We start from the raw sequence: 23,419 nt of genomic DNA, 5'->3' as shown, positions 1-23,419 counted from the left end.
AGTCAGGCTCTCCCCCCTGCTGATTTCTCAGGTGATTCATTTACAAATGAATAGAGGCAAATTGTAGCCATCAGAGTCGTCAGTTTGGTCCTAGAGTTCATTTGACCCTGCTCTGGGACTTCTGGGGGGATATAGAAATCCCTGGGACTTCTAGTGTTAAAAGATCCACGTTGACGCTAAAAATAAATTAGAAAGTGTCTATTTGTCCGGTTGCTGTACAACACAAATATTTGTCTTAAACAATTGCTTCTTATACTATTTTCTTTCTAGCAATATCAACCTCAGATCATGAGGGGGGTCTTGAAGAAGAGGAGTAGGACATGATGGTACCTTCATGCAGCAGCAGCAATCCATCACCACCTCCTCACCACACCCATGACACCACATCACCAGGACAGAAGGTACTCAAATATTAGCAAATCAAATAATAACAGATGATCCTGTGCTGCAGCTAAAAGCTATCGATGACAATGCTCGGTGTCAAATTGTGAGAAAAAAAAACAAACAAAAAAAACACTGCAAATAACATAAATGGATTTCCCCAAAGTTCAGAAAACCCACCTCGGAGATTCACCAAAGAAAATTACAAAATGACAATGAGAAATGGTTAGAAAATCCAATGAGAAATGTTTAGTGTACTCTTACTTTCCACTATAATTCCTTGTTTTTTTGCTTGGTAGCCTTTTTATCATACCTAAAAATGTGCACATTTCAGTTGTTTGTTTTTCTGGCATTTACCGTATATATATATATATTGTGAGTAAAGTTTGCAGTTAGTTTAGATAGGTGTGTTATTTATTACTTATTTTATATGTTAATTATTTAATAAACTATTTCTTTACTCATCCGTTGTCCCGGACTTCATTCATCATCATCATTCTGGGCATAGTCCTTCTTGCCAAGGGCCCCCAGGGGGTCTAGAAACGCCCCTGGTCCCAGCAACTGTTACCTCTTGCCTTCACAGGGTAAAAAGAAAAGAAAACACTGCCAACAACAAAGACTTTCCAGATGTTTTTCCAGCTGTGACCATGAGGGTGTACCTTTAAAAAGACAGTGAGGACAAAAAGCTGGGAGATAACGCCACAGAATCACGTGGGGGTATTTAGAAATCTCGCTGTCTTGTAGACCAAAGTTATTATGTTTGAACTTGTTTTCTTTTTTTTTTTCCCCCCTTTTTTTTTTCTTTCTTTCTTTTGCCGCCGAGACAGTACTCAGCACGTGCACTGTTGGTGCGCATGCGTGGTGGAACGGGGAGCAGAAGGGAAGGCAGAGAGAGAGAGAGAGAGAGAGAGAGAGAGAGAGAGAGAGAGGTATCCGTTAACTGACTGAAAGCCAAGGCAGACTGACGTAGAGAGACAGTGAGCCACGGACGGTGGACGGACACGTCACAGTAGGACGTAGGCTGAGATGAGGTCCGACCACCGCATCACATCAGCGCTCACATGTCCATGTGCACACGCCTCGGGACTATAAATCTTTTGGCTTTTCCCAGTGAGTGCGTGTCACCGTAAACAACTGAACTTGGTTCCAACATCACGGAGCGGACATCACTGCTGGTAAGAGACAAAAACATGTATTTAAATAAGAAGCACAGTGTGTGCATGGCTCACTTTGTAGTGTCGGAGGAATTAGAACTGGATGTCAAACATAGCTCCACAATGACATTATGTCATCTGTCACAAAAAAAAAAACAGATATGACTTTTACTGCATATCATCATCATCATCATAGCCAGGTTCTCATGATTGGAGAAGCTTTAGTTTCGTGTTTGGCGTGTATTCACTACGCATTTTAAATATTTGCTGCTTCTACATTCATCTTTTATAAAACAATAATTAATCTTTTCTGTTCTATATCTATGTCGATGCTTCCCTGCCAAAACCTTTATGTAACATTACACGGTTATACTTCAGACAAACTTTCTTTGGCACGAATTAGGCCAAGTATTTATTTAAATACCACACGAATTACGATACTAAATGAGAAACATTGACACTGCATTGATGCCCTGAAGGTAGTGGTGGGAATAAAATGTCATTATTACAAAGGTTAACCCAGGGGTTTTCAACCTCGGGGTCGGTACCCCATGTGGGGTCGCTTAAAGTGTCTAGTAATTGGTAAAAAAAAAAAAAAAAAACTGAGGTAAAAACGGATTACAATTATATATATATATATATATATATATATATATATATTTTTTTTTTTACATTTTTTTCTTTATTATCTTTCAAATACACATCACACACAATACAAATCTAATACCTGTATCCTACGCTTAAACGCTCTCAAATATAAATCTAGTTCAAATAACATGCTGTATAAAAATATCTGAGGTGGAGCACTGATGCTGGCTACTCTGTATTTGTAACACACTTTAATAAACATGATCAAAAACTAATTTTTGGAAGAAAAAAAAAATGTTTCCTGGCGGATAGATAAAATAAACTTTATTCGTCCAACTGTGGGGAAATTTTGTTTTAATTAAAAACATCAAAGGGGAATTCATCAAAGGGGAATTCAAAACTTTCATAAGATGGAAGTGCTTATGTTTAGAGAAATATCCCCTCAGTTAGGGCTGGGTGATAGAGAGCAAAAATCACATCTCAATATTTTTTTTTCAAAATGAAATCTAAATCTTGATGTTTTTTAGCTCAATAAAGTCTTATCAGAAAGACAATTCCGGGGTAAAAATGTCACACAAGCACATTTATTAAGAAGTAGCTTTTCTTCTCTAAGGGACAGCATGTGTGAGTGAGTTCTGTATTGTGGCTGGTTTAGAGAGGAAGGTCTGGGTTAGGACGCACTCAGGAATTCATCTAACTGTGGAACAAGCGTTTTAATACAAAATAAGTGATAAAAGAAAAATATATCGATATAGGCACTAGGCAGTCATTTATATCACCAAATTAGAAATCTTGATACATCTTGAATCTTGATTCTCTGATTACATCAATTAGTGTTTTTTTCAAAGGTAGCACCTGAAAGAGAGCGAGAGAGTGGAAGATTAACAAATGAAAGCATTAAAACTATGGGGGTTTATAATGTTTATCTTAAATTAAAAATAATAATCGTGCTAAATATTACCTTGCGACTCACAAAACAACAACAAAAACACACAAAATAAGAGAACAGGATACTGAGTATTGAAAAGAACAGACAAACCACAACAAAATACTAGGGCTGTAGTCAACCAATAAACTGGGTGGTCGACCAAAAAAAAAAAAAATATAATAATAATACGGAGAATGAATGAGCAGGTGCAGAGGAGGACAAGGAGAAGGAAAAACAAAGACAAATACTTAGTTTTGGCTTTTTGTTTAAACACAGACCTCATGATATGAACCTTAATCAAGCTTTGACCAGAACCCGACAAAGCAACAGTGAAACGTCCGACAGACATTAGGTATTAATATCAAAACCTGACCTCAAACTGACAAATAAAATCTATTTTTCCCTCATACAAATGACATATTTACGTTTTTTTAGTGGTTAGCCTGCTTTTATTGATAAACAATGTCAAGATCAGCGCACGGGGAAACAAACGCACGTCAAACACAGGTACACAGTGTGCCCGCGGCGCCAGAGACAGCGATGGATCTATTTACATAATCCACGTATCAAATATAAGGATAACCCATGTTCTTGTGCAGATAAAAGGATTCATTCAATAGTGGATGCTTGTGCTTCAAGCCTGTCTTAATTTGTTTTCTCTCTGCTCTGAGGACAACACACTGTGCACTGACAGCACCCACTCACACACAGCTGTTGCTGGACATAGAATCATGTTTAGGAATTAAATACATTATATTGATATTTAATCCTTATCACCTATATAAGTGAATTGCATTTTTTTTTTTTAATGGTATTGAAACCGACACCATTGCTGGTCGATCAATGAAAATCTTGGTCGACCACGATGGCATCGACCAATTAGTCGACTAAATAACCAAAGTTGGCAGCCCTACAAAATACACAAAATGACATCCAAAACACACTAAGAGAAAAAATACACACTATTACCAGCAACACAAAATGACAAAGAATCACTAAATAAGAGAAGCATACACACGATTACTACAAAATACACAAAAATAACAAAGAAACATACAAAATGACATAAGTAACAACCAAATGACACCAAAAACACTCACACTAGGGATGTAACGATTCACTCCTCCCGATACGATTCGATTCACGATACTGATTCACGATATGATTCTCTCACGATTTATTGTACAAAATGGGACTGTAGACAAATGATGATTGAAAAATATTCCTTTATATTTTTGGGGAAAAAAACTAGAAAATACTGTACTATTTTCCTTTTATTTTTCATTGTCAAAAGAATCCCTTGATAAACTATTCAAAACAATGCAATTTAACTAAAAATAAATCTTGAATGAAATAAATAAAGGAATAATGCAAATGAAGAAGAAGCCTATTAATTTAAATTCTGGTTCTATAGTAAACAATGCAAAACTGCATAATACTTATTTTTATTTTTAAAAGTGCAGTGAAAATGTATTGTGTGCTTTAACAATTGGACTTAAAAAAAAAAAAAAAAAAAAACAGTCTGCACTGTATTTACGTCAAATATTTGTTTGGACCAGCAGAGGCCATTGGTAACCCAGTGTTTGGTTGGGATGCAGCTATTCTGTGCAGTGAAGAAGAGATGCTATGCTAGCAGACAGAGCTAATAGAAAAACGAGACTTTTACACAAATTCACGTAATATTACAGATATTCTTTTGGTGCTAAAGGGGTAAGGAATCATTTATGAACATGTTTAAGAGTAGAAGGCTGCCAGAAAGAAAGTAGTAGCAGATTCCGCCCGCGACCTCAGCATTTGGACAAGAGAAGGATAAATATATAGCGCCCTCTGCTGTTTAAAAAAGTACTGCGATTCAATTTTCAGAAAATCGATATGAACCGTGATACCTATGAATCGAGCACGTGCTTGTCTGTTGTTGAAATAATACCAACAACACACAAAAATTACAACAAAAACACACAAAATAAGAGAAAAATATACTGAATAATAAAATAAACTTATGATATAAATGAGTTAGACTAATAAAGTGCTGAAATCAAGAGGCTTCTATGTTGTTCCTTCTTACGATGATGGTGTCCTTTTCAAAGAGATCCTGGTTTCCATCTGGCCCAGTGCCACCGCCTTTCACAGTGGGATCAGGAGGATGTCACTAACATCATTAATGGCAATGGGTCACGCCTTTGGGAATGACTGAGTGCAGATGTTGTTTTTTCCTGTCAAACATCTATGAAATACAAAAAGAGAGAAACAAGACAGCTCCCGACCGTGCTGGTAAAACAAATTATACAGAAGTTTAAATGATTTTTATTCCCTGAACTTTTTCCAAAGGGAGGATTATTATTATTTTTTAGACTTCTGATCTCTTGGTGTCATTAAATTTCACATTTTATCTTCCTCGTATTGCTCATCGTGAGCTGTGGGATTGGAGTTTACTTGGCATAGCTTTTAATAGCGACATGATTTCATGTGACGTCAATCACAGAAACATGAATGAGTATCTGACAAATGAAGCTACGGTGGAGAGTAATTTCTTCTTCCACAGATGCTGGATTAGTGCGGTGTAGGAATGTTTAGCACATTGCAAAGTTGTAGCTCAGGGATGGGCAACCCTATCACAGTGGGGGCCATAAAAATTGATTGTATCTGATCCAACGGCCACATTATCAACATTTATGTCAGGCTCAGCATTTAGATTAATGGCTGATCCAAGCATTAATTAATACAGGGGTTGGGGGATGTTATTTTCTTTGTGTGTTTCATTTTGTGTTGTTTGGAGTCATTATGTGTGTTTCTGTTATTTTTTGTGTTCTTGGTTTAATTTTGTGTATTTTTCTGTCATTTTCTGCATTTATGTTGTAAATTTCTGCGTTTCTGGGATCATTTTCTGTATTTTTGTTGTTTTCTATATTTTCCTGTCATTTTGTGTAATTTTGTTGACGTTTTGTGTGTCTTTGGAGCTATTCTGTAATGTTTTTATTTCGTGTTTTCATAGTCATTTTGTCTGTTTAGTGGTTGTTGTGTCTGTTGTTGTTTTCATTTTATGTTTCATGAGCCATTTTGTGTACTTTTTTAATTTTTTGTGTGTTTTTTTGGACTCTGTGCACTTTTCTGTCAATTTGTGCGTTTTGGGAGTTATTTTGTGTATTATGTTGGGCTTTATGTTTCTTCCAACTTCTTGAAATACAATTTTTGGGGATTTGTTTTGGGGGCCGCACAAAATGCACATGACACAGTGTTGCTAATTTAATATCAATTTATCAATCTTTTAAGAACTCTATGTTTATTTAGTGCCTATTGTCAGTGTTTAATCTCTGTTATTTCTTTCAGCAAACACAACAATACTTGTATTAAATCAAACACATATGTAATGCAGTTAAAAGGACTAGTGCAGATTAGATGGTATTTGGTAATGACATATTCTTTCTTCAGCACAGTCCAAACAACGGTTGGATAATGACTGGAGTGAGAGTCGACTCCAAAATTGTGTTTAGTGCAAATCATGTCCTTTAAATCACAGGAGCAGATTGCTTCCAGAACCAGACTTCTACCAACTAAAGGAAAACAAACTGAAAACAATGACTAAGACTGTAAAATATATTGATTCATATGTATGATTTGGTTTTGTTTTAATATACAGAAAATTATCCCACAACCACTAACTTGACGATAGTTAAACAAAAAAAAGAAAGATAATATAACATAAGATACATGTGTCTAAGGTCTTTCCATTTGTAGTTTGCTTTATTTGTCGTCGTAGCATTGAATGTTCTTCCCCCTTGCGTTGTTGGGTACATTGGTTTTCATTGGAATCACAGTTTTTTTTTTAACAAAAGGTCTGAAAGCCTTAATACTGGAAACAGCAAAGGGTTTGTGTGTTTTTGTTGTCATTTTGTAAACTATTTCTCTCATTTTGTGAGTAATTGTTGTTTTGTACATTTTCTGTCATTTTTTGTTGTTGCGTTGTGTGTTTTTAGAGTCATTTTGTGTATTTCTTCTGATATTTTTGTAAACTTTTACTGTAAGTTCTTTTGTGTATATTTGTGATTATTATATATTTTTGTTGACATTTTGAAATTTGTATGAGCCTTTCTGTTGTTAGTTTGCTTTATTTGTCCTAACATTGCCTCACAGTCTGTGGTGTGGGTTTGTGTTTGCACGTGTTCCCCCTCGGGTGTTTTTTGGGTACATTGGCTTTCATTGGAATCACAGTTTTTACCAAAGTCTGAAACCATGTATGGGCAACTTCTGTCACAATGAGGGATAAAAAATGTGATTGTCTGATCTGAGAGCCACATTATCAACATTCATGTCTGCATTTAGAACAATAACCAATCTGAGCATTATTACTGGAAACAACAAAGGGTTTGTGTGTTTTTGTCGTCTTATTGTCTATTTTTGTTATTTTTTAAATTGTTTCTCTCACTTTGTGAGCGATTGTTGTTTTGTATATTTTCCAGTCATTTTTGTATATCTTTGTTGTCTTGTTGTGTGTTTCCAGAGTCATTTTCTGTATTTCTGCTGACATTTTGTTAAAATTGTCGTTATTTTGTGTATATTTGTGGTTATTATGTGTATTTTTGTTGTTTTGTTTGTTATGAAGTAATTTCTGTGTATTTTTGTTGACATTTTGTAAGTTCTTTCACCTTTTTGTGTATATTTGTTATCATTTTGTGTATTTTCATTGATTATTATCAAGTGGAAGGGGGATATAGGTTTGAGCTTTGTGCGTCCTTTGGTCAGAGTGAAAGGGGACAGCTTTTCCCAGAAACTGTCACAGGGAACTGTGACAGTTTCAGGGTATCAATACTTTGATGTAGTTAAAAAATGAGAAGCGCACACTTTCTTTTTCCGGAGTTATTGACCTAGTTCCATTTTTTTTGGCTGGGGATGTTGATGACTTCTTGTTTAAACTGTTTTTTTTTTAGTTATTTTTGTATTTACTAGTCATTTTGTGTCTTTCTGTTCTCCTTTTGGGTATATTTGATGTCCTTTTGTGTATTTCTCTATATGTATGATTAGTAGTATGATTAGATAAGTAATTTTATACTTTTGTCATTTTATCACACAGCCTTTGGTACTGTTGATTTAGTGAGCTTTACAGCTGTGTACAAACACTGGTATGTTTGCCCCTAAGGATAAGGGGGGCAGAGATGAATTATAAATGCCCTGTTCGGGAATGGGTGCCCCCCCCCAATTAAATCAGTAATCCCAGCCATCCCAGTGACTGGATTTGCTTTCTCTCTTACTTACCAAAGCAGCTCTGATTAACAGAACATGCTGTGACCTCCTTTTCTGCAGTGAAAAATGGAGTCCATTAGTACCTGCATTGTCTTTGAAAGCTTTTCCTTATGAGGCTGCTTAAAATGGTTTAAATAAAGAACAGATTTAGTTCCTCTGACTGGATTACTATCTGGGATTTTGTGTTTCAGATGTGATTTTCTACTGTGAGAAAAACTTGCATGGGATTTTCTTTGAGAAGGAAACCTTACATGCACTATCACCTTGAGTGTATACTAGGTACAGAACACCTTTAGACCCAGAAATAGATAAAAAACTCAACTAAAAGTACATCAAAGCCATTTCTTACTTTTCTACCTTTGCAGGCACATCTCTAATAACTAATATTGTAGTTGACTGAATGTCGAGAAAGTCTGACACAAGGACAAATATGTCCAATACTGCCTATAATCTGCAGAGTGTGATGTACAAGCGGTTCAGAATATTATGACCTCATTCAACTGTGAAGATGCTCTGGTACAAAGACAGGTTTAGCTGATAGTGTATTAGTTTAACTGGTGATCATTTTACGTGGTGATCATTTTAGGCAGAAGCATCGACAATCACACAGCAGAGTGGGATTTTGTGCAAATTGTGAGGCTAATTCAATATTTTTCACACAATTCTATTGTGTTTTTCACGTAAAACGACATGTGAAGTTTCAATGTGTGCGAGTGAAAATTTTATCCGGTCGCATCCGTGCGAGTACGTATAAGGTTACGTTATTTTATACGGAGCGGCTGAGCGCTTCGTCACTTCCCACAGAGTCCACTTCTCTCTCTCTCTCTCTCTCTCTCTCTCTCTCGCTCCACGCTGCGGGATTACCGTAAAACCGTGTATAAACAGGCACTGCAAATTGGCTGGCGGCTAGGTTGACCGAGGATTTCGGAGTGGAGGCTAGCTTGATCGCATAGCTGCAGGCAACTTTGCTGCAGGTAATGCAACGAGTCCTTCACTGAGTGCACGCTCACATTGAGGGCAGCAGTAAAAAGGAAAAACGTGCGATAGAGCGTACACACTCACCAGAACCAGCATGGAGGGACCAGAACTGATGGACTATGTTACCAGGCCAAATGTTAAGCTGTGGTTCTCCCAGGGCAGGGGTCTGCAACCTGCGGCTCTGGGGCCTAATGTGGCCCTTTGACTCTTTTGCAATGGCTCCCTATAGCTTTAAAAAAAACGATTGAAATAAAGTTATTTTTTACAGAGGCTATTAATGATTAATGACAAATAAAAGATATAACAATTTGTTAACCTAAAATAAATTACATTGTGCAATGACTCAGCACCTTTCTACTTCGCATCCTGCAACATCTACAGACCATCAACTTTCCTGCACCTGTGACTAACCTTATGTTTTAAATCCCTGGTAAGATGACCACCAATGCGCAGGTGGTCATGCATGCTTTATGTGTGGCAAGAAATGAGTAATTAGCAAGTTTTGATCACATGATCATGTGTTATCAAATTCAATTTACTTTTTGCAGCCTTTCAAATACATTAACTAAAAAAAAATGTTCTTTATATAACATTGTATTCATGTAAACTGAGATGTGTAAGAATTTATTTTATTTTAAACTATTTTTAAGTTTCCATTTACATGATCAATATAAATCACATCAAATTAAATCAAACGTTATTCTGTATAATTTTAACTGTATAGAATTTAATACACTGTATTGTCATTCATTGAGAAGGTATTTTTCAGCTCCAGGAGGACTTTAATCCAGGTGAGATGAGGTTAAATGGTTCCTTGTAAAGGTTGCAGACCCCTGACCAGGGGAAGAGAGTTAGGAGACCCCACTATAAGAGCTGGACCCTCTGAATTTAATTCCATGGGGTGAAGCAATGCATTTCTGTAAAATAAAAAAAACCAGAATACATGTAACCTGTTGTTATACTTTGCTGTTATTTAAAAAAAAAATGTTACGTATTCTATTATATAAAAGAAATGACCTGTTATTTCAGCCACTGCTTGTTACAGAAAAACTTAATATTGACACTAAAACATTAAAACATTTAGCAAATATCTCTCGAGTCATTGTCAATCTTTACTTCATACAAAACTACGGTACGCCAGTTAAGTCAACTATTCATTAGCGTGCGTGGCTATGCTGTACACTACCCCCATTCCCGCTCCAAAAAAATGAAAAAAAGGTGCGACCAAATTCTGTGCTGGTGCGACCAACTGAGAAAGTTAGTCGCACCAGTGCCACCAATGGAAAAGTTAGTGTAGAGCCCTGACAGTGGCTGCCTTTGAAATGTCATACTAACATACTACTCATTAGGCTTTACACAGTTAGGATTTTTGGGCCGATCACTTATCAGTGAGTTTAAAAAAAGACCACCGAATTCAGGTTGTTTTTTTTAGGTAGCGACCAAATTCCTTCAGTACTACCTGATTCAGATTCAGCCTTGTGACTGTGAGGGTGTGGAAGAGTTGAAGAATTTTCATGCAGGACATGAACATAACATTTGTTGTCATTGTGTTTGTGTGGGTGCGTGGCCCTTTAACTGTGAATGAATGTGCTGCTCGCTCGACCAGTGTGGGGAGTGAGGGAGCATTTGTGACCTGAGTAGATCGATTATAAGCTGTATGCTGTTTTTGAGTGATTGGCAAAATAAACGTTGCAGCTTTTGAATTAAAGTTAACCCCGAAGTTGAGGATAGCTTCGCCCCCCGGAGCAAAGATGAGACACACTGGAACTGTCTGAAGCCTCCATCAGCATTACGAGCAAAGACATATTTTCTGACTGTGGCATCACAAAACCCACTCTTGCTTATAGTCCGTATTCACATGTGCACAGCGGAGGTGAGGCGCACACACACTCGCAATGATAATAATAATAATAATAATAATAATAATAATAATGGTTTGGATTTATTTACTGTAGCGCTTTCTTCCAGGAGACTCAAAGCACATTACAGAAACCATTATTCATTCACACCAGTCATACCGGTGGTGGTAAGCTACAATGTAGCCACAGCTGCCCTAGGGCAGACTGACAGACACTACTGTGTCCACCATCACCCTGAAACAGACAGAAGTAGTGATAAACTGATACATCGGCCGATTTTTGCGTTTTTTACGTGTATCGGCATTGGCCAATGCGGGCTGCTGCATTCCACATTATTTACAGAGAGGAGAAATATTTTTTACTTGTTCTTGTTCTATATCACCTGTTTTTAATATTTGTATATGTTTTACTTGTTGTCGTTCTACCTCACCTTTGTTAATTTAAAAAAAAAAAAAATCCTTGTTAAAAAAAATTACTCGTACCATTTGTTAAATTTCATGATGTAAATTGAGGGAGCAAAAGTAGTATCGGCTCCAAATATCGGCCCAAGAAAATCGGCAGTCCGTATCGGTCATCGGCTAAGGCTGATGGAAAAAATAGCGGTATCGGCATCGGCCCTAAAAAATCAAAACCGGTCTACCCCTAGACAGAAATGTCTGGTATGAAAGCAAAAGTAAACGGGAGGCATCGCTCCGCTCTAGGACTCTCCCTTTTAACATGCATAATAAACAAAACACACACACACATACTAGCACACACACAGTAACAGCAGACGCTGCCACCCCTTTCAGAGCCGATAGACTGGGGAAGAAGTCCGGTGCTAAGCTGCTTCACTCCAACCGATCGTCATTTTTGCCGTTCGCGCATAGGTTTTCACTTTTGTGCACAAATGTGAGTTAAATACTATAAAGCCGTGTCACGTAAAGCTAACAACTCTTCGGTGTCAATGAGACGATAAAACAATGCAAATGGGAGCATCTATGGAAAGTGTAATCACGACAGTGATGTCGTTGATCGGATCGGCGAATTAAGACATTACAGCCTATCACATTAATTGCATATTATAAAATGCTAAATATTGGCCGATCAGATATAGCCGGTCAGATTGATGTAAAGCCTACTACTCATACTAAGTCTGATGTCAAAATGAGTATGTAGTGCATTCATATTAGATAGAATGAAAAGATTGAGTATGCGAGAAATACCCGGATCTATACTACAGCATATGGGGACAATTTTTAAGTATGCATGGTGGGCACTCTTGTCATACTCAACCACCCCCATGAACGTAAAATGGCCCTGGGACCGGCTTCAAGCTAAAAATCAAACATCTTCTTTTCAAAACAAAAGCATCTCATCTTGTCATCCCTTAGTTTTTAATGCTTTGGTAAATAGGGCTCTTGTTTTGAAGTTCATTGGAAGTTTTGTCAGTAGCCCAATGGAGGGTCTCCCAAAATCTCGGCATGAAACGTGTTTCCGTGGATTTTATGGATCAAATGACCACATGTTGATTTTCTACTTGGTCACTTTCTCGATTAAAATGTTTTCAGAACTTTCAAAGGAATAACGGAGATGTTTAGCCTCGGTGTCCTACAGGTTTTTGTCGTTGAAGGTTCGAAATGCATCTTGGGAAACTTTGAAGTAGACTTCATCATACTATTAATTGAGTTTGTAGTGTATAGTGCGGAGTATGATATTTTCAAACACAGGCAATGAAACAGAAACAAAACCAAAATAGGTGAAATGACTTGTTCATAGAGCTGGGCGATATGGACCAAAACTCATATCGCAGTATTTTCTCTCAAACTGGCGATAGACGTTATTAAACTCGATATTTTTAACTCAATAAAGTTTTACCAGAAAGACAATTCTGGGTTAAATCAGCTGATGAAAAATGCCACACAGACACATTTCTTATCAAACAGCTGCACAATATGTGCCACTTTTGGCATTTTCTCCTCTAAGGGACAGCACGTGTGAGTGAGTTCTGTAGTGTGGTTTGGTTAGTGGAAGGTCTGGATTCGGACGCATTTAGAAATCTATCTAACTGAGCTTTTCATTCTGTTCTGAGAAGCAACGAAAGCAGCAACTCTTAAAATGAGTATTTTAATACGAAATAAGCTATAAAATATATATCACAGAAATATGGAAAAATTGTAAAGAAGGACACTGTTTGACTGTACTTTAAACATAATATTGAATACTTGTATGACATTATTTGTGCTGTGCGATTGTATAAATAAAAACAAGTAAAATAAAAATAAAAGTTATGTCTTGATATAGGCAATATTGTAATTTTCTATATTGCTAAAATATAGATATATCTTGAATCTCGATATGTTGCCCAGCGCTACTTGATCATGACGCAGAAATGGGTAAACCCTGAAACAGAATTGGGCAAAATTTAAAACAAAAAATAGAGGCCCTATTAATAGCATCTTCTAAAGCGACTTTAAACTCAGGTCGAAAGTTTCTCAGCCCTCTTCCTCTCTGGGAATTTAAGCGAAAACAGCTTTAACTAATAAAATGCTGCTGACAGCATTCCCATGAAGCAGCTTTGTGAAACAACGAGAACGTTTACTGTGCCGTTCGGTGGTAAATGCCTGACTCATCTCTAATCACTACAGTATGTGGCTAGGCATCTTAAGTGCTCCTCCTACATTTCTGTCCTTAGCCACACTTGGACAAATGATGATTTAAGAGTGTCTGTGGTGAAGGGCACTTCAGACTGGGCTCCATTTCCTGGGCTCTTCAGGCTATGAAACATCTTAAACACTGACCGTACCTGCAGTGTTCAGCCATCACACACACACACACACACACACACACACACACACACACACACACACACACACACACACACACACTCAATCACATAGAATCAATGGTTTTGCTATCCTGCATTTGTGTTGCATCTTTGAGGAGGTCTTGTTTTTCACGGCCCCGGCAGCTACAGTATTTCCAGCTGTTGTAACAGCATTGTTGCTCTCGAACATGGAGCTGACTGATGGATTGTAAACAGGAAATTGCTTTAATTGAGGTTTATTGGTCTCCCTGTAGTACTGCATCGAATAATTGTCTTCATTTCCATTTAAATTGAGGTCGTTTTTTGCTGAATTCCGTCCATAAAACAGACAGAATCACAATTTCTAACAAACCGTGCTGAAACATTTTTTCATTGTTGCCTGAATAATTGTATTCATGTTATAGGTAATATAGCTTTTTTTTTATATAATATAAAACAATGGGCCAGATCTGAGGGCCACATTATCAGGCATTTAGAATAATTACCAATCTCATCATTAATACAAAGGGTTTGTGTGTTTTTATTGTTTTGCATGTTTTCTTGTAATTTTTGTAATTGTATGTTCTTGGAGTCATTTTGTGTATTTTTGTTGTAGCTTTGCGTGTTTCTCTGCTATTTTTGTTGTTATCTTGTGTGTTTTTGGAGTGTTTCTTGTGTTGTATTTTCTTTCTGTTATTTGTTTTTGTTGTTTTGTGTATTTTGGCTGTCAATTTGTATATTTTTGTTGTAATTTGTGTTTTTGGAATCATTTTATGTTTTTTTTGTATATTTTTGTTTTTTCTCATTGTGTGTGGTTTTGGAGTCAGTTTGTGTTTTTTGCGTTTTTTTGTATTTTAGACCTGTTGTTCAATCGATTTTGTTTCTTCGTCACTCGCATAGCTCCTGGGTTTTATCTTTTGGCCTGTGATGATGACATCTTTCTCTCTTTCCTTTTGTTCCAGCTGTTCAACTCTCGCGTTCAACAATTTTATCTCTTCAGCATTTCTTTCATTCTTTTCTTTCAGTACCTTTGCTTCGCTTTGTAGTCTTTACAGTGAGTTTTCCAGCGTCTTTTCCAACGACTTTATCTCGGCAGATAGGTTTCGTAGACCCTCGCATATCATCTCCTTGACCTCTTCCAAACCCGAATTGGGTTCTGAAGGGCCTCCCTGCGGTTTTTTCACCATTTTCCTTCAGTCTTGGGCCCAATGTTTCAGGCTGTTCTGCTGTTCAGCTGTAGCCAGCTGTAGCCAAGGTCGTGTTATCGGAGCAAACGAAAACACGTCTGCTCTCTCCAAAGACCAGAGAGAACGGTTATTCCCCGCTCGTCACATCACTGAAGAGATAAAGTGATGAAGTGACCAAAAAGCGCGACTAATCGCGGGTGATTTAAGCCACTATAGTCACTAAAGGTGCGTTCAGTGTGAACGCACTTTTAGAACATGCTCATATTCCTTAAACGCCGGCTTATTTCACCCATCAGGTGAATAAATCACTCTCTTCTGGGTGGTTGCCATGGCAGCTCGAGTAATCTCTGATCCATTGATGATGGCTTTTTATCGCACGCGTGCACGAAAGTAACCCAAGGTTTACATACTCAGGGTTGATTGACCCACTTCATACCAGCGGTAATGGAATCCGATACCCAGAGTTTCCTATCGCGGGGTATGTTGACCCGGAGTTTTTTGCTAACCCTCCATTATGGAATAGCCCTTAGGAGTCATTTTTGATGTCATTTTGTATACTTTTTATTTCTTTTTTGTATTTTTATAGTTGTCTTTTGTGTTTTTGGCCTAGATTTTGTGTATTTTTTAGTCATTTTGTGTGTTTTTCACGTCATTTTGTACATTTACTTGTGGGGCCGATGTCTGATCTAAAGAATGACAAGCAACTAATTTATTTTAGTGCACATTAGTTTAAATATATTAATGGAAAGAACATTTCTATTGTGCATGTTCTGGGTTATTTTCTTTTGGTGCAGAGCTGCAATTATCTATTAGTGCTCTTATTAAGTGCAGAGCCAAGCACAACAACAAAGGACACAACAAGCCAACTGCATGGATATTCCTCAATTACTTTCATATGTCTGATGGTTGTTACCGCAGGGAGAAGCCCTTTTCCTCTGCTCTGTATCCTCTGAGAACACCATCAACTGAAATGAAGGAAGGAAAAGGTAAGTGCTTCACCTGCTTTGTTCTGAAAATGTGCCTTTCATTTTTGTTTTGTTATCATGTCGTTGATTTTTACATTGATTTCCCACAATGATAATGTTTTTATCTGCCACTGACTCAGCTATCAAACAGAGCAGATGTTTGTTTTGTCTCGAGAAAAAGTCCAAAATACAAAGATCTTTTCTAACTTGGATTCCCATTCAAAGGGAGCGTGTCCGTCTGCTCTTTAGCTTTTATTTAGGTTCCCCATGTTATCATTATGTCATTGTGTTGTGGTAATATAGAGGAATCAGTTAGAAAGCAGGGAAGCTATTAGTTGCATTTCCAGTAGCCTAGTAAATGTGCAAAATCTAAATAGCGCGACAAAATCTGGTAGTGGAAACACCTGAATCTAAAAAAAACACTCAAATATCGCTAAAAAGTTTTTATGCTTTGATGAGGAGGTATTTCAGATGTTTTGATATTGAAATGTGTCGCCATGGAAACACTTTTTTGCAATTACATGTCAGAGACTGACACACCAGGTCAAAGTGTAGTAAATGCTGTTTTTTAAGAAGAAAAAGAATATACTATATGTACTGATAATAATAATAATAATAATAATAATAATAATAATAATAATAATAATAATAATAATAATAATAATTTTATTTGTAGAGCCCTTTACATTCAAAAAAAGTGCTACAGCGTTTCAAAGAATAAAGGAATTGTAAAAATCTAAAAAACATCCAAAAGAGAAATTAGTAGGCTTTTTTAAAAAGATGAGTTTAAAAGCAGCTGTAGTCTTTGGGACCTTCAGGTGGTCAGGGAAGGCGTTCCACTGTCTTGGAGCAGCAGCAGAGAAGGCCCTATCGCCCATGGTTCTTAGCTTATCGTAGGTGACTGTTGTCATGCTTGTACAACTTCACAAAATAAGGATTTTAAAAAATGAACATAGACTTCAGATAAGCAAACTAAAAAAAGACAGTTCAAGAATTCAATGTAACGCTTAATGAAAAATAAACAGGTATACAAAAATACTAATTTACTTGTGCAAACAATGAAAAAATTCCCTGAAAGTATTTACAAATCTTGACTACACCTGTTAAATTGTTGTACAACTTCTCCTTACAGTTCATGTTTTCTTGCTTTTCTTGGAGCAAGTCATTTATGACATCAGTGAAGCAAATGTTTCTTCCAGCTCTTTGGTGTTTGCTTCTTATAGAAAGTCCACCGTGGATGGAATTTCTAAGTCTTCATCAGTTTAAGTTTGGAAAAGCATTTCTCTGCAGATGCCAAGGTGCCTGGAACACAGCATAAAGCCTGCGGTAATGCTCAGCGTGAGGTATCACTGGAGAACGCACACAGTAACTCTCTAGGCCTATGAGGACATCAGAGACAAAGTCTGCTCAGAAACTACAGGATCATAACTAAAGTTACTTTCTCTAAATGTCCTAAATTCCACCGTACATTTTGACCAGCAGATGTTCCCAGTGAGCATACACATAGAACTGATATTTGGGATCAATGTATCTAAGGTTAAGCACAGTACAAGCTTATCCCACAGCCTAAGGCATGCCAGTGGGTCCTCGGCTCTCTTGGGCTTCCTCAGGTGTGTATGTGGAGGTGGTTGCCACTTCTCGGCCTGGAATCTCTGGCCCAATTCCCCATCCCGAGACCGCTAGCGACCATACACCCACATCCAACCATGCCCCAACATTCAAACCCTGGGGGGAGGCCCAGGGAGTCCCCCACCTCAGAACCCAGCAAAGGGCAGAGACCCTCACCCGCCAGTAGCCAGGCAAAGAGCCGGACCCTCGACCAGACAGAACCGATCCAGAGGCAGCACCGACAGCTTCTCTCCCCAGGATGATAACCACATCATCAGGGGGACGCTGCAAGTCTCCCCACCTGCACCCGGGAGCACCCAGATCACTCTCCACCCGTGTTGCCAGCACGATGAGTCCAGCAATCTTCAAAATCAGGCCCCCATGGGGTCCCTGACAGCCCGCCATACCGGTATGCTGAGTATGCCGTTGGGGCACTGCGTACCTGCAGGTGCAGTGAGGGGCTGTGGTCTGTGGATCACCACCTTGGTGCTGCGGGTGGCGCTTACTGTAATGGTACTGCCCTATCTGGAAAGCCCCCGCCAAAACCTACCCAGCCCACCCACTGAGCCCACAATACAAACAAATAGGTCCATAGCTGTATGTTAAGGTTTCATTTATTCAGACAACTGTTACTTAGGAAATTTACTTTGATCTCCTGACATGTTTCGACTGTCAACTGCCAGTCTTCGTCAGAGGCGTCTGCTGATCGCGTTGATGTTCAGTGGATGTTACATAGAAAATCCACACACTCAATGTTCCAGTAATAACCATTTCTACAAAGGAAAATAACAAAAACAGGCAGTGTTTTTTATGAGGTCCATCAGTAGCTGGGTTTCCATTACAGAATTTTGCATTATAAAAACGATATTTCTAAATGTCGACAGAGTATAATTGCGCTTTGAACGTGTTTCCATTGAAGGTTTTTTTGTGTAAGAGCATCGTTACTAACGTGAAATCTCATCCCGTGAGACTTCACTGCAAGAAGATGGAGGCTCCAAACCTCCTTATAACACTGTATTCCTTTGTCGTTTCACATCTAGTGTGGCAGTGATTACTTTTAAGTATAATGCTAAGAAATGTCCCGGTCTCCTCTTCTGTCTACACATACCGCGCCATGTTACCTCGGAGAGAAGTGGTCATGTGACCAGGTATGTCATGTCTGTGGCGTGTATTTGCAGAAAAAGTGTTTCCATGGCGCATTTGCGACACATTGCAATATCGAAACATCTGAAATTCCTCCTCATGAAAGCGTAAAATTTTTTTTGCGATATATGAGTGTTTTTTTTTTTTAATTCAAGTGTTTCCATTACCAGTTTTTATTTAGATTATGCGCATATCCAAGGGTAATGGAAACACAGCTGGAGACAGCACAACTTACCATTAGAGGGTGGTGGTTGATTACAACTTAAGATGCATCCCCCTTGTTAAAAAAGACAACAAATTGCATACTGATTAGAGGAACATAACAGATGTTAAAACATAGATGAGACAGCACAGGCCAACCTGATGTGCAAGATGAAACACAGCCAATCAATAACAGAGCTTTTCTGTGTCTGGAGGCTGATGTGTCACATCATGTTTTTATGATGGAAAATCACAAAGTGGTTTCGCAGGGAGTTACTTGTGTCACAATATTGCCGAGGGATATCTGGAGGGTGTCTCGGGGGCAGTTATTTGATCATGTGGTTTCCACCTCCTCTCTGTCTAAGAGTTTGCCGTTGAATTACTAAGAGATAAGATTTGCAGCAGTGTTAGGTTACAGTTACTGCAATGTTGCCAGTGCATGTGAGTGCACATGTAGCCAAAAATAGGCATTCAGCTGCGCACGCCTTTAGTCGACTATCTATTTGTTGCCATGTGTTGGTTTTATAGCAGTGCCTGAAATATTCAGTGAAATTCATTTTCCAGGGGATTTATGATTTGGAAGAGATTGAGAATAAGTTGAGTATTGTGCAATAAATAGTCAGATGTGTAGAGCATTAACTGCCCTTTAAGCCTAGCTAAGCTTTAATCTGAGCCCTCCTAGAGTTCAGGGACTAGCCCGTCCATCTATCAGTCCTACATGATCCTCTTAAAACCCATCGCCCCTGCCCTTTACTTCTCTGGCTGTCATTCTGCCTTCATAATCACTCTTAACTTAAACCTTGTTTTCAGTTCTAATTGCATAGGACAGGTGATACTGCCCCACATACCACATCCTGTTTTCTCTTTCTTATAGTTTACCAAGAATGACTAGATGCCACTTTCAGCTTGCAAACATAGTTTCTACCAATGTTCTACCTCTTACCAGGATGGCTGATGCACAGCATGGACATGAGATTCGTTGGGAGTATGTGAAGATGTCCCAGAAGACAACAAAAAGTAAGATTTATCAAAACATTTCAAAGAGAGTGTGTATCCGTTTGCGAATGTCAGATTAGATTCAACTGCGGGGTCATTTTATCAGTGTTAATTTTGTGGATGACATTTGTGGAAGTGGCAATAAGTAGACTATGACTAATTAAAATTATACATGTGAAAGAAAACTATACAAAATAAATTCATTTTTTTGTCAACTCAATAAAATCTAAACTAAATCTGTCTGTGTGGATTTACAAACATTAATACCATCCCACATCAGGTTGATCAACGATAAATGAATCTTTAAAAAATGCTGAAACTCCCATGCTGTATATTTTTGTCGACTATATCTGTAAAAGATTTAGTCGACTAAAATCTTAATGTCATTTAGTTGACTTAAAACTAACACTTACATTTTAGTCAAAAGACTGTGACTAAAACTAAATCAAAATTTTCTGTCAAAATTAACACTGTCTACAAGTACAGTATACAACAGTAGTCATCTCAGCGCTTATCAAAATATATTCACTGTGAGTGTTGTCAGGAGGTCCCTGGCTCAAAAATGTATGTGTTATAAATTATTTTTTAAAAGAATGTATGTGTAATTTAAAAAAAATATTATTCATACACTTTATCAGTCTATGATTTTACTTTTTTTTACTCAGGCACATTATGTATCACATATCCCAAATAGGTGCTTTTATGTTCTAGAGTAAAAGCGAGACATTAAAGTACATATCACTCTGCTCCAGACACACAAGCAGCCGCTTCTCCGCCTCCTGAGCCTCGCTGATCAGAGCAGACACACTCCACACTGGAATTGAAATGGGTCTGTCCTCTGTCACCACCTTATATAATGTACTGTATATATAATATTGACCTTTTAATTGTATCTTTTTTTTTTTTGACGTATATTTTTGTTTAATTATGTTTTTATATTTATTTATTAGTATTTATTTTGTTTCCTCACAGGAGTTAAAAACTAATATTTTCTTTAAAAAATTATAAATATTTAAAAAAAAAAAAAAAAATTAAAGTATAAAACCCGGAATTTGGGAAAAAAATAAAACTGATTTAATGGGGCCCTATGTTTACATTGTTAGTTGTTGTGGATCTATCCAAGCTTAACAACCGCATTCGATATTCGGTATTATACGGTATTCGGCCAAGCGTTTGTATTTTATTTTATTCATAATTGTTCTCATCTAAACATGATTGTAATTGAAAATGCAGATAAAAGTTGTGTGTAATATGTGTGTACTTGAAATGTGTAATCAAATGTACCTTGACGGATTTTCACTATTTCTATAACACTGACTGGTTCAACGAAGTATTCGTGGGATTTAGAATTGAGAGTTTTTCTTTTCTTTTTTTTCTGCTTTTCTATTCAGTCATGGAGAAAGTCAGTTTGTGTAATTGTAGTCTACTTTTAATCCTAGCATGGTTCCCTAGGCTTCTTCCTGGACTCCTCCTCTTCATCACCGTCGTGGCGTACTACGGTTCCTACACCATACTTCAAAGGTAACCACTCACACACACTAACAAAAAGTAATAAATACATAACAGCAAGCCTGAGAATAAACAAAGGTAGATTAGAATTTAGGGTGCTTTCACATCGGTTTAGTCTTGAAGTCAGTCCGAATGGGCAGAGGACAGCTGATAATTTTATCACCTTGGTTTGGCCCGGTTTGCGTTCAGAGCGCAACTTTTGATCCGCTCCGAACAAGGCTTTACACGATCAGGACTTTTTCGCCGATCACCGATTACTGACTTTAGAAAAAACAAACACTGATGTGATCATACGGAGTAATCGGGTACCGAATTTTGTACTTTTTTTACTACCTAATACCGATTTATGTAAAATCAAACGGTACCATGTTGTGGTACCTTTAGATGCATCCTCGTGACTGTGAGGAAGTGTAGGAATAGGCGATTTCCTTCTTTCCAGGTGCATCGCGGGGGCATGCACCTATGTCCACCAACCCGCTGAAACGGACAGAAATGTCCAGTATTAAAGAGAAAGTAAAAAGGGAGCTTCTCCCTCCTCTGTCAGCTCTTTAAATCAGACTCTCCCTTCACCCCGCGGCTGCACTGCACACACACACAGAGACACAAACATCAGATGCTGACTCCGCTTTCATAGCCAGTGGACTCAGGAAGCAAACTGGGCCCAGCGCTCCGCTCCGACCGACAGAGCCGTGTCACGTAGAGCAAACATGTCATTTTCTTCGGAGTAAATGAGACAGATAAAACAATGCAAATGGAGCATCTACAAAAAGTTTCATCACGAAAATGACATCATTGATCGGATTGGCGAATTGAGACAGTTCAACCGAACATAATAATTGCATAAAATGCTAAATATCGACCGATCCAATATAGCGATCAGAATGGTGTAAAGCCTACTCCGAATCGCCTCTGGTGTAGTTACATAAGCTAACCGCTTCAGGACGCCGTGACTGGAGTAGAGACCTCTCTTGGCAGAAAAACAGAAACCCAAAGAAGAGACTCTGATCTATGGGTTAAAGCGAGTGCTCAGAAACTTCTGCCGTCACGGTTTGTTCTTTCACAACATTCAACAAATGAGCAGCAACAAGTTGTCGGGCTTTTGGTGGTATTAAAGCCCTGATTTGTGCCATCGCCGGTTCTTTCTGACCACCCACAATGCTGCACTCTCTACATTATATAACTGATACTTCCTGTGTTTGATCCGCTGCAAGGGCGGTTGTGTTCACAATGCTCCTAATTGCTCTCGGCTTGGATTGGAAATGTTCTGAGACCGACAGAAACAATTGTTCTAGAATTTGCCTGTTTGATCGGCTCTAGAGTTCAGACTATCCGCGCATACTGTCATGAACCACTCAAGAAACAGCGACTGCATCAATTTTAAGGGTATTGAGCAGGGTAACACCTGTAAGGAAAACACAATGGACAGGAAAACAATACCACTAATAACAAACCAATAATGAGTGCAACAAAACACAGATCACAAAAGCTGCTACAATCCTACATTTTATCTTCTCCTCTGCAAAAATGGTGATGTTGAAACCTCACTTCAACCAGCAGTGCTGTGTTTACATTGTGAATGAAGCTGCATTTAGTCCTTAAAATGCCTTAAATGCCCGGTGCACATTGTGGCATTAAAGGACTGCATAAACAGTACTTATGCAGTCAGGAAGTGGAAATGGGAGAACTGAGATGTACACAGCTGTAATTACTGTATTTGTATGCATTTCCTCAGATCCTGAAAAACATCAAATGTGGACAAAAATGGTAATTAAATCTGTGATAGTGTGATGCATGTTAGCAGGCAGAGAGCATCGGGGGGAGGTGATTCAGGGTAAGCGGCTGCAGAAGAGCTTGTGAGCCAGCCGGGACTCGAAGTAACTGAACAATCTTTAAATACTG

At 38.1% G+C, this 23,419-nt stretch overlaps 1 protein-coding gene across 5 annotated transcripts in view; it reads left to right on the top strand.

Annotated features, from left to right (window-relative positions):
- The first annotated feature begins 1,277 nt into the window (after positions 1–1,277).
- st3gal4 (ST3 beta-galactoside alpha-2,3-sialyltransferase 4) overlaps positions 1,278–23,419 on the top strand; it is a 45,602-nt gene continuing 23,460 nt past the window's right edge. For 2 of the 5 annotated variants that reach the window (XM_028465155.1, XM_028465152.1), the window contains exons 1-4: positions 1,278–1,556; positions 16,017–16,084; positions 19,890–20,032; positions 21,451–21,532. In XM_028465155.1, coding sequence (XP_028320956.1) covers positions 19,900–20,032; positions 21,451–21,532 — 215 coding nt within the window. In that variant the 5' untranslated portion in view covers positions 1,278–1,556; positions 16,017–16,084; positions 19,890–19,899. Of the gene's footprint in view, positions 1,557–16,016; positions 16,085–19,889; positions 20,033–20,763; positions 20,841–21,450; positions 21,533–23,419 lie in introns of all 5 variants that reach the window. The other 3 variants (XM_028465156.1, XM_028465154.1, XM_028465153.1) reach the window with 3 other exon arrangements.

The sequence above is a fragment of the Gouania willdenowi genome, chromosome 13, assembly GCF_900634775.1.
Source record: "Gouania willdenowi chromosome 13, fGouWil2.1, whole genome shotgun sequence".
Taxonomy (NCBI): Eukaryota; Metazoa; Chordata; class Actinopteri; order Blenniiformes; family Gobiesocidae; genus Gouania; species Gouania willdenowi.
The sequence above is the reverse complement of the archived record's forward strand: the minus strand, read 5'-3'. Positions and strand labels throughout refer to the sequence as shown.